The 12,428-nt window shown below is 39.3% G+C and overlaps 1 protein-coding gene across 3 annotated transcripts in view; it reads right to left on the reverse strand.

Moving 5' to 3' along the window:
- Positions 1 to 12,428, reverse strand: part of SLAMF1 (signaling lymphocytic activation molecule family member 1) — a 37,781-nt gene that overhangs the window by 8,835 nt on the left and 16,518 nt on the right. The window contains exons 4-5 of one of the 3 annotated variants that reach the window (XM_016139625.2): positions 7,750 to 7,848; positions 3,426 to 3,499 (exon numbers count right to left, since the gene is read on the reverse strand). In XM_016139625.2, the coding sequence (XP_015995111.2) occupies positions 3,426 to 3,499; positions 7,750 to 7,848 (173 nt within the window). The remainder of the gene's footprint in view (positions 1 to 3,425; positions 3,500 to 7,749; positions 7,849 to 12,428) is intronic. The other 2 variants (XR_001596251.2, XM_016139630.2) reach the window with 2 other exon arrangements.

Raw genomic sequence — 12,428 nt, forward strand, 5'->3', positions numbered from 1 at the left:
ACTAAACAAAATGGAGACAAGCAATCTACCAGATGCAGAGTTCAAAACACTAGTTATAAGGATGCTCAAGGAACTTAGAGGAAGAGTAGATGGACTCAGTGAGAACTTTAACAAAGAGACAGAAAACATAAAAATGGGGATAGAAAACATTAAAAAAGAACCATTCAGAAATGAAGAATATAATAATTGAAATGAAGAATACGTTAGAGGGAATCAACAGATAAAATGAAGTGGAAGATCAAAACAGTGATTTAGAAGATAAGGTAGCAGAAAACATCCAATTAGAACAAGAAGAAAAAAGAGTCCAAAAAAATGAGGATACTTTAAGGGGCTTCTGGGACAACGTCAAGCATAACAACATTTGAAACATAGGGGTACCAGAAGAAGAAGCGAGAGCAAGAAATTGAAAACCACTTGAAGAAATAATGATGGAAAACTTCCCTAACCCAGGGAAGGAAAGACATACAAGCCCAGGAAGTGCCGAGTTCCAAACAAGATGAACCTAAAGAGGCTCACATTAAGACACATCATAATTAAAATGCCAAAGGTTAAAGATAAAGAGAGAATATTGTAAGCAACAAGAGAAAAGCAGTTAGTTACCTAAAAGGGAGCTCCCATAATAAGTTTCTCAAGAGAAACTTTACAGGCCAGCAGGGATTGGCAGGAAATATTCAAAGTGACAAAAAAAAAAAAAAAAGGACCTACGATTATTCTACCCAGCAAAGCTATCATTTAGAATTGAAGGATAGATAAAATGTTTCTTGGACAAGAAAAAGCTAAAGTTGTTTATCAACATTAAGTCAGTATTACAGGAGATGTTAGAGGAACTTCTTTAAGAAGAAGAAAAAATAAAGATGAAAATACAAATGATAAATATATATCTATCAACAATTACTTAATATGTAAATGGATTAAATTCTCCAATCAAAAGATAGGGAGGTGTGTGGCTCCACAGTGTAGAGGTTATCATGTCTGCTTTACACACAGAAGGTCCTGGGTTCACGCCCCAGGTGGAGCCATGGACAATACCCTGGGTGTGCCAGGCCCCAGGTGCTCACTGCGGGTGTGTGGGAGGAAATGCCCTGCCTTCAGAGATCCAGTTCTTAAAGGGAGATGGCAACGTTCATAGGTCAGGCGTAAAATTGGGGGGAAGGGATTAAAGAGGGAGGAAAAAAGATGGGGTGGCTGAATGGATAAGAAAGCAAGATCCTTACATGTGCTGCCTACAAAGAGACTCACCTCAGATTGAAAGACACACACAGACTGAAAGTAAAGGAATGGAAAAAGATGTTTCATGAAAATGTAAACAAACAAACAAAGCTAGGGCAACAATACCTAATATCAGACAAAATAGACTTTAAAATTAAGCTATAACAAGAGACAAGAAAGGACCCTGATACCCTACTTCTGAATATTTATCTGAAGAAACCCAAAACACTACTTTTAAGGGACATGAGAATAAATATGTTTATCTCAGAATTATTTACAATAGTCACAATGTGGAGGCCTCCTGGATGTCCATCGATAGATGAATGAATAAAGAACAGGTGGTAAATATATACAATGGAATATTATTCAGCTATAAAAAAACAAAATCTTGCCACCTGCAACAACATGGATGAACCTATGGAGTAGGTTGGACAGAGAAAGACAAATGCCATTTAATTTCACTTGCATGTGGAATCTAAAGAACAAAATAAACAAACAAAACAGAAACAAACTTATAAATACAGACAACATTTTGATGGCTGCCAGATGGGAGTGGGGTCCGGAGGGTGGGTGAAAAAGGGGAAAGGATAAAGAAGTACAAGCTGGTAGTTACAAAATAGTCATGGGAATGTAAAGTAGCATAAGGAATATAGTCAAATATTGTAATAACTATGTATGTTGTCAAATGTGTACTAGATTTATCAGGGTGATCACTTTGTTAGTTATGTAAATGTCTAATCACTATGTTGTACACCTGAAAATAATATAAAATTGTATGCCAACTATAATTTTTTAAAAAAAGCCTCAGCCTAGAGTATCTGGTTACAGAGTTTCAAAGACCTTCAAAGGCCTTGAATGCCAGGTTAAACAGAATATATCCCCATCACCTATAGAGGGTGCCAAATGCTCACCCTTTCTTGCTTCTTTCATTAAATCCATATTGAGTGATTTTTAAAAAGAAAGAGGAAACTAAAAAATATTTTTAGAGTCAGGATAAGGGTATCTTAGGGGAGGAGAGAGAGGGTAGTGTTTGGGAGGGTGCAAGAAGGTCTTCTAGGGGTTGCTGGCAATGTTCTGTTCCTTGACCTGAGTGGTAGTTTTATGGTATTAGGAGACTCAATACAGCAAGATGTAATTTCTCCTCAAATAGATCTATAGATTCAATGCAACCCTAATAGGATTTTTTTCCTTTTTGTGATACTTGAGAAGCTGATTCTAAAATACATATGAAAGTACAAAGGGACAAGAATAGTCTTGAAGAAAGCAAGGTGGAAAGACTTGCTTTACTAGATGTCAAGATGGGGTAATTCATTGAGCTGATACTTGCACACTTTTGGTATATAGGGTATACTTTACAGTAAAAAGAGGGATGCTTGCAGCTTGGTATAGAATAGACAGGGAAGGAACCATGGTAAATGCAAGGGTAGAGGTTGCTCTTGGGGACTCTATTTTTAAATGGAGCTTGGGTCTCAGTGGTGGTCATGTCCTGTGTAATAAACCCTCCAGGCCACTAGAGGACAGCAGGAATAAGAGCTTTGTCCAAAACTTCATTTCTGGTTATCAGAAATGCATTTATTGTCATCTGATGCAATTTTCCAAGGTAATAATAAAGGGATTATCTTTACCTTCACATACTTTACTCTAGAATTTGCTTTCTCTATACTCTGAATGGACAGATTCTGGCCTATTTATCACCTAGAGTCATCTTTGTGTCTGAAAAACTATCTTCATAGCTAACCATAATCCCTTTAGCCTCCTTCTTTCTTACCTACTCCTCAAGATCCTCTTTCCTTGTCTCTTTGGCACTTTGTAAACTCCTAAACTTGGATCAGACCAACACATTACACAAAGCCTTTTCAAACCTTTCTCTCTCTCTCCTCAAGCCCTTTCCCTAGAGGAGAGACTTTGATAACATGAAACTGGAGAGTCCTAGAATGGCAGACCCGGAAGGAGTCACATGTCATGGCTTTCTAGCTTCCTATGAAGAAACAATCAGAGATTACCTAGTGTTTTTCATTATTTCATTAACAAAGAGTCCCATCTGACACTGAAGTTTAATGCCTATTTTAGTGAGCTCTTGTTCTTGACTTCTGCTTCCCTGATCTTCCCTGCTCCAGAACCCACGTAGAATTGTAAATATCAGACATGCAAGGTGGACTGCACAGGAATCCAAGGGAAATATGACAGGTTCACCCCAGACAAAATATAAAACTTACACCTGATTTCTGGACTTGGGCATAGATAGTAAGGCTTTTCGCTTCCACTGTTGGCTGGTAATGGTCTGCTTTACCTGGGGAAAAGAAACCATAGTGGTTATCTCCCTCTGATCCCCAGCATGAACTCTCTGTGCAGGTCTGTCTGTTTTACCGCCTTGCATACCGACCTTCCCTAAGAATACTATAGGAACAAAATACTGAGTTCCAAACTCATCAGCACATTTGTCATATAATGTTAGGTTAGCTACTTGATCTCTCTTGGTTCATTTTCCTACCTGTGAAATGGGGTTGAAATACCTGCTTCACTGGGCTGTTGCAATGATTACACGAGACATTACTTGTAAAGTATTCAGAATAGTGTCTGGCATATGGTGAATTCTCACTACATGTTAGGTGTCATTGGTATGACATTCAATTATTTTATTCTCTATTTTTTGATGTATGTATCTGGTCTTTCGATAGGATTCTAAGTTCTTTAATGGCAAGGTAAGTTATTTATACCTCTTTTGTACTCTCCAGCTCACAACATTTTCTTCACTCAGAGCTTTCTCACCTCCCAGTTTCAGTGGGACTTGGTGTATGTAAAGCAGGGAGAAGGTGTAAGAAGGGTGATTCATTTAAGACTATTTGGAATATCAAGCTATAATATCATTCTTGTGCCTATCATTTGGAAATTATGCTCAGAGCTTAGGGTCTCTGGAAAGTAATAAGTTGCAGAACATTTTATTTTTACCCAATTTTATAATTTTCCTTTTTAAATTATAAAAAGAATACATTCTTGTAACAAAAATTAAAATTACATAGTGAAAAATATGACTTCTCCTCCATTAACCAATGCAATTTCATTCTCAGAAGTAATCACTTGTGACAGTTTGATATATATCCTTCCAGACCAGCTCTATGTAATAGAACTTTCTGTGATAATGGAAATATTTCATGTCTGTAGTCTCATATGGTAGCCACAGCCCGCACATAGCTATTGAGCACTTGAACTGTGGATAATGCAATTGAGAAACTAAATTTTAAATTTGGTTTCATTCTAATTAATTTAAAATTTAAAAGCTACAGGTGGCTAGTGACTACCATATGTGACGTTGTATCCTAGACATTTGTTGTACTTATACAGATTTATTTAATGTAAATAAGGTCATTCTATACACACTTCTTTGTAATTTGACCTTTTAATTTACAATGTGTTGAGGACGTTTTCCACATATCTCATTCTTTCTAATGTTTCATAGTATTCTTTGTGTGCATCATGTAGCAGTGAGAAGGATGGAGGGAAAGTAACAAACTAAAACACAGAGGCCTATTTGGGGACAATTACAAAGTCTAGGGAGAGGCAATGGTGATCCATCCCAGAGGGAATCACACAAAGTCTTTAGGGTACACTTATTTTAGCAATAATGAATGTATCCTCTTTGAAAAACTAGAAGCATGTCTCTGAGGGAATAGCACTTAGGGGAGGTATATTTTTCTTTAAAAGTATGTATGTATGTATGTATGTATGTATGTATGTATGTATGTATGTATGTATATGTATGTGGTGAGGGTGGTGAACCATGTAGCATGAGGGTATGATCCTTAGGGTGGAAATGATGGGCAGCCACTAGAGAAACTCCAAGAATTCAAAAAATGTCAAGGTACCATTTTCTTATGTGGGTGTGGGCATGGAGTGCTTGGTGGTTCCAACTTCACTTTTTTGGTCAGGGGTGATACTGGCTGAGGAGTGTGTGCGTGTGTGTGTGTGTGTGTGTGTGTGTGTGTGTGTGTATAGAATGGAGGTTAATGGTTGGGGTGATCAGAAGAGGTAACAGAGGAGGGTTCAAATCCACAAGTTTGCAAAGTTAAAGGCAACCACTCAGCACTGGAGGGGAGCAAATAGAGAAGAGATCCCAGTCTTTAAGAACTTCCAGTCTTACAGCCTGCTCAAAGCTGAAGTTTAGAATTAGGACAGTCCTAAATGGTCAGACAGATGGAAAAAGTGAGGCTGAACGTTGTTTCTCAAAAAGGCCACTGGATTGCAATCATTTAGTATCTTATTTTGTTCCCAGTGCAAGAACAGGTTTTCAGGATCCAGCTCAATGCAGCTGAAAGTCAGAGATGCTTTCCTGTCTAATGAAAATGGTCTTAGAATTAGGGCATCTACATTCTAGCCCTCATTATCTGTGACATTCGACAAACATGGCATCTACGTGGGTCTCTTCTGTTATAAAAACTGTAAAATGAATATGCAGACTATCTAATGTCCTTTTCAACTCTCACCTAAAGCATAAAGTTGTTATGTTATCATGACTTTAAGTATTTTAAATCTTTAAAACTTTAAAATTGGTAGTTTCCAGATGTTTTTGGCGCTTCTCTCTACTGGCCATTGGACTTAATACCTACATTAAGAGATTTGTCTATATATGTACATACATATGTGAGTGTGTTTGTATGTATGTATGTATGTACCTACCTATATCTGTGATTTCTGTGTGTGGACTCATGGATCCACCCATAACAATACCACAAAATACATATTATCTTCATTTTGCAGAGGAGAGGTTGAGTCAGTTGTTTGGACAGTTTGTCACTGGCAAAGCTTGTCAGTGGCAAAGTCTGCATTTAAAGTATGTTTGTCTAATCACAAAGCTCATGTTCTTAAACAATGTATTCTAGATGTGAAGTTGCCAGAGTCCATTTGAAAGTCTTCAGAGTACGGCTACATTCTGGAGATGACACCATTAGGAACTGCCAACAAAATCTTTTGAGCAGAGTCCTTGGAGGGTACAGAAATTAAGGATAGTTTTTTTTTCAGAGGTTTGAGGCAAGGTTTTTGTGTTCCTGGCTTACAAGGAACATATAGCGACTGGAGACAAGGATGAGTATGTGTGTTGGGGAAGGTGGAAGAGAAGCGTAGTGGGATGAAAAGTACTAGTCCCTCAGAACACAACTACATGATGAGCAGAGTGTGGCTGAAGAAAGAACGTGGATCAGGGTCTCAGTACATTCCACTAACTAGGTTAACGTAGGCACATTAATCTCAGTTTTCTTAACTCTGGTGTTTCACTGTTTCCTTATTATCCAAGCCAAATGTGGCTGTCCTGCCCCATCCTTTTAGACTGTCCTCATGATTTCTATCTGAATCACCCAGCCCTCTATCTCCTCCCCAGCCACCACTTAGATGGAGGAAATGAGACAAAAATAGGCAGCTGTGCTATAATCTAGATTTTCTTATATAAGCAAAACTAACATCTGAGTGCTGAGGTAAGGGATTTTTCTGAGAAGGTCTCATGTGCAGCACATTGATCTGCTTGAGAATGAGACTGGCCATCGACTTGGTGGCATGAGGATCCAGTTCTCTCCTCACCATGAGCAGGCCAGCCCAGGATCTGTCCTGGTCTTGGAGCAGGACTTTCTGACTCTAGTATGGGCGGGTGAGTAAAGTGTACTGAGGGGAGCATGCTGCCCTGAATCACAGGACAATTTGTAGGAGAGGCCAGGAGAAACTATTTCTAGGCACTTAAACCTCGAAGGAATAATTGGGGTTTAATTGTTTAAGTCTCCTATGGGCGACTTCCTATACTATTTGGTTTAGCTTTAAGCAACTTTATGAGTTGCACACTTCTCTAAGACGAGTCAGAATTTGTGCTAAAATCTTAGTAAAGAGTATTTCCTCTGCTATCTTTTGATGACTTGCCAGCTTTCCTAGTGGAACACACCCTGGTAGTCTGGAAACATAGTTACAATTCTGATTCCCTCGCCAACCAGCTAGGTGACTTCCCACAATTCACTTAGCTTCTCTTTGCCTCTATTAGGCCATTTCTAGTCACATAGAAACAACTACTTTGCTTCTCTCAGAGGGATATCATAAGGATAAAGATAAATTATAGAAAGGTTTCAACCCTTAAGTGAAAACATCTTATTATAATGTCCTTTTATTAGTCAGTAATTATAATATTTTTTGAATGAGATCCAAGAGTCTTCTGAATTCTACTTTTGCTGGATATTGTTAAGCCGCTTGTTTGGACCCCTTCAGCATCCTGTATATACTTCTACTGTGGTGCTTGTCATATTGAACTTAAATTATCTTTGCACTGTCTCTCATGTTAGATACATATGGCTCATCTCTCCTTTTTATCCCCATAGCCCAATATAGAGGATCAAGACATTTTGAATTAGGCTCAATCGAAAAAGTTTCCAGGATATGTTTATATACTGTTTTGCAAAGGTGCTTCCTACAGAAAGCTGAAGTGGAGATAGCAAGTTGGTGCTTGTGGTGAGAGGTCCCCTGCTTACCACAGAGAGTCTGATAAGCATCTCTTTATTGTCAGACACCTACCTCTTCTTCTCAACAGTAGTATTACCACTTGGAGGATCATGATGACACCAATGATGCCCCCTAAGAACAGCCCAGCATACAGTCCCCAAAGTCTTGATACTGTAAAAAAAGTCAAAGGGCAATCTCAAATGTACTGTGAGTGTAAAAACATCCTACAAAGAAGTGGGGAAGTTAAACTTAAGCCTTGTGTTCTCTTTCTGCATTCTCTTTCAAGTGAGACATTCATTTTCTGGGGTTTAGAGATCAGCATTAGACCACTGAAGATTTCCATACCTGTTTTCTTATCCTCATTTCTCTTATTATTTTTGACTTTCATATTCCCAATTTCTGTAAAGGTTTTTCTGTTCAAATGTTTTATTTTTATTTCAACTACCACAACACATGTCTAAAATAAAACTTAACTTTATCTCTCCTAAGTTAACGTCTCTCTCTAGTTCTCATGTTCTCTTTACTAGAGGTTTGCTTTTAAACCTCTAGTAAAGAGAACATGATGGCTCCATGTGCTGCCCCCCATTCTCAAACACCATTCTCATGAGACAGTGGAAGGAAGAAAAAAATCTACTTCTGTTTTTTTTTAAATAAACGTAATAGTGCTATTATTGTCTGTCCATGCAAATAGATATATTGAACCCACTAGACCTGAACTGAAAGAAAAGCATGTAGTTTTTCTCTCATTCTCATGTTTAATATTTGCTCTAGAACAGGAGTTCCCAACCCCTGGACTGTCGAATGGTACTGGTCCATGGCCTGTTAGGAACTAGGCCGCACAGCAGGAGATAAGGCGGGCAAGCTAGTGAAGCTTCATGTATATTTGCAGCGGCAATCCAGTGCTAGCATCACCACCTCAGCTCCACCTAGGATCATCCTGCATTAGGTTCTCATTGTAGAACCAGTCCCTGGTACCAAAAATGTTGGGGACTGCTGCTCTAGAGTTCTAATCACCCAGGCTCAAAAACCAGACAGCCAATTTTTAGTGCATTCTCTTCTTTAACTGCTTTACCAAATCCTTCTGAACCAGAAGCAACACTTTGGAAAAACAATGATTGGGACCTATTGCCGCAATAGATAAGACATTTAGTTTAATAAGATAATAACTGATGATTCTGAGCATTTATAATGAGCCAGGCATTTTTTTAGTGCATCATGTGTATTAATGTATTTAATCCTCACAACAATCCTATAAAGTAGGTACTCTCATTACTCTAATTTTGTGAATAAAAAAGCAGGTGTGGAGATCCTCAGGAACTAGAGTTTGGTCCAAGAGTAAAAACATGGCTAAATACTGAAGACAGACTTTTGGAACATCAAAGAGAGTTATAGGCTTGGGGTAAGTTACAACAGGGTAATAAACAGTGGAGGCCAACCTGCAGCACTGGGGTTCTACATGAAGTAATAGCATTAAGGTTCTAAATAGTATACTACCAGGTGTTAACATTAATGTGTACGGGTAACTTGTCAGGATGATTTTGGGATAAGCCTATGTTGAAGCTGTGATGAATTTGTTTGGAAGCAGTTGAGAGGAAGGAATAAGTAGGTTACAAAGGAGTAGAGCACTTGCAGACACAATCTGGATGTCTACAGAGTTTGGCCAAAGATACAGGCTGCAGTCTCAATGAATTGATAAAAGACATTCCACTGAGATCCAGTGGGCCTTCAGCTAACCTGATAGCTAACCAGAAATCATCTCCTAGTTTTAAAAAGATTCTTGTTTTATTATGACTTTCACATATAGAGTCATCCCAAGGAATCTTATTGACCTGGCTTTGTGAACATCTTGATTATAGAGTCTCTTTCCCCAATTAAACTGGTTTTAACACTTCCAGGTACCAACTTCAGCAGACAGTCACATACCTGATGAAAAAGCCAGGGGACAAGCAGATAGTTGCAATAAGACTTCTGAATTTATATAAAATATGAAATTTGAGCATGAAATCACTGCTGAGGCTCAGAGCTACTTCACTCTGAATGACTTTTCTGAATGGTTTATGGTTGCTGAGAACCTTGCCGTGAAGGTGTGTGCGTTTGTGCATGTGTGAGTCTGAGAGAGAGCGAGTGAAAGATTATTAGGGCTTATGTTGCCAACACTAGGGACCTGTGCAAAACCTTCCAAATCTAAAGATAAGAAGTGTCGGCAACAGGCTAAGCATGACCATGTCTCCTCAGCCTACGGAAGTGACCAGTAATTGTTATAGTAGCCTCTCCTCTTTTGAGTCTATTTCCTCTTTCTTTTTCCCTAATATACTTAGGGGACTTTCTGAAACAACAGTTAATTTAAGAACAAACACTCCAACCACTCAAATCATTTTAAAAGGTAGTATTTCTCTTAAATTTCATTTAAGATAAAAAATTTTTTAAAAACCAACAACCAAGACAGGGCCTCTAAAACCGGAAAATAGCAGAAGACAAAACGACATCAATAATGCCTGCCAAATGAACCTTTCTCCTGTCCCCTGGGTCCTGTTGCTGACAGCTCTGCCACCCACCTCTTCTCATAAACTAACAATGACTGGGCATATTCCTGAGGCCCAGAAGACATAATAACTCCAGCCCTCTCTTTTCTAGGGTCTTAGGAGGATGTAAGTCATCTGCTACTTTTGTCATATGACATAAATGACCAGCTTCTGCCAGTCCAGTCAGATCTGAGAAGCAACCTGGACACAGTTCTGAAAGAGATTTCATAAGCTTTTATTGTCCTCCTAGTTCTTGGATATAAAGCAATATGAATCCACTGGAGGATTTAAGTTACGGGACAATAAACTTTGTTAACCTTAAACTATAGCACTTATCTCATCCAACCCACTAACTTTGCGTTGCGGAAACTGAGACTCAGAGAAGTGTCACGGAAGAAAAGATGATGGCAGAGCTAGGTGAAGTGAGAACTGCAGACTTTGCAGTTTATGATTTAGCCTGAGGAAGAGAGGGCCCCCACAAAGAAAGCAGTGGCAAGCTGGGATGCCTGGGAGGCCTGGAGAGTCAGAAGCTCTCTGAGGTACCGACTCATCCTTTCACCAACCTCCATCCAATGCCTGCCCATTCCTGCTCCTGTGCTCGACCCCTTTGTCTTCCCCTGCTGCACCTTTAGCTCCCTACCAGGCCTGCCCAGCCTTGACCTTCAAGCCAGTCTTCCTTTCTGTTACTTTTTCTGACCATTCTAGTTCCCTTTCTTCCCTCTCCCTTGGACTCTGCTATACCTTGGTTTATATCATGCATCTTAGAATTTGAGTTGTGATATTATGTTTGCTGTGGAAACCATTCTCAGTGAAGGCGTTTGCAGCAAGACAGATGGATTCAAATTATGGGTGTACCACTTGATAGCTCTGTGACCTCGGATAGGCTGCTTATACCCTCCAGGTCCAGATTCCTCATTTGCAAAGTGAACATAACAATATTCAGTTCACAGAGTTGTTCTGATAAACCAACAAAAGAATGTATGGAAAGTGCCTGGATTCAGCATGTAGTGAATAAATGTTAAATCCTTCCAATAGCCACAATTTCCCAACTAGCTGCTAGGTTCTTAGAAGCCAGAGACCATCTCTTTACATCTTTTGCAGCTCTCTTACTACTCAGCATATATAGGTCCTTGGTAAATTCTTGTTGGTTGATTGAAAGGACAAGGAGATAGGTTTGATCTCAAGTCCAGAGGAGTTCCTTCACTGATGTCCAGAGATAACTTCAGTCTCACCCTGTTATTTGCTTATGACTTATTTTCTCCATCTGGTTAGCAGGCCCAAGTTTATATGCGCTTGGTGCTCACCTATTTGGTACTACTATCTAATTATGATATGTATATGGAAACTAAATGTCAGGGACTCTATGCCCTCAGGAATTTGAGTAAATATAGGGGAAAAAAGCTATTTTATGGCTTGTTGAGATCAGGCTGCCCAGGATTTCTGTAATTTCTGGCAGTAACTTCCTTGTGATCCTCTGAGTCTTTGCTTCTGCTCTAGTCTGGGCTGTCCCGGGTACGAGGTTCAGTGCCCTCATCAGTTTCCACACACACATGCACACCCCAAAACCAAAAACCCACACTAAGAATTTCGTGGGTTTGAATCCTCTGTAGATATGAAGGGTCACAGGGAGCAGACCCCATCATAAACAGGCAGCTTTCCACCATTGGACAGGCTCAGACCTTTTCTTTCTCTTTCTTTATCTACATTAGCAATGTGTTCCTCCTTTCTCATCTAGCCCACTGCCAGATTCTTTGTGTGTGCGTGTGTGTTGCGGGGGGAAGGATGTCTCATTTTCTGCCCTCTAACATTTATTAAGGTATTGTCCTAAACAAACACTGTTTTCTACCAAAAAGGAGTTCTAATAGCAGTTTTTAATATGATAATATTTTTCCACCTAGTAAAGTATAGAAGTCCCACCTATGTTGTAAATTCCTGAAAATCAGACCTTATGCTTTATTGGCATTCCCCATTCCATCCAACACAATGTAGGGCAGGGGCTACTCAATATACACATGAAGAACCAAGTTAGAGGCCATAGAATGAAGCTGGGAGAAGACTGACATGTACCTTTTTTTTTTTTTTTAAGAATTATCAGAGTGCTAAATATAAGAAGGTCTCAGAAGGAATGCAGCATCACCTTCTGAATGGTCCAGGGCAGCAGTAGAAGGAAATGAGCAGTGACCTACTTGGGATCTGCTTTATAATAACAACATGGAACCAGGAGGAAAG

Source organism: Rousettus aegyptiacus, unplaced genomic scaffold (genome assembly GCF_014176215.1).
Source record: "Rousettus aegyptiacus isolate mRouAeg1 unplaced genomic scaffold, mRouAeg1.p scaffold_m13_p_17, whole genome shotgun sequence".
Classification (NCBI taxonomy): Eukaryota; Metazoa; Chordata; class Mammalia; order Chiroptera; family Pteropodidae; genus Rousettus; species Rousettus aegyptiacus.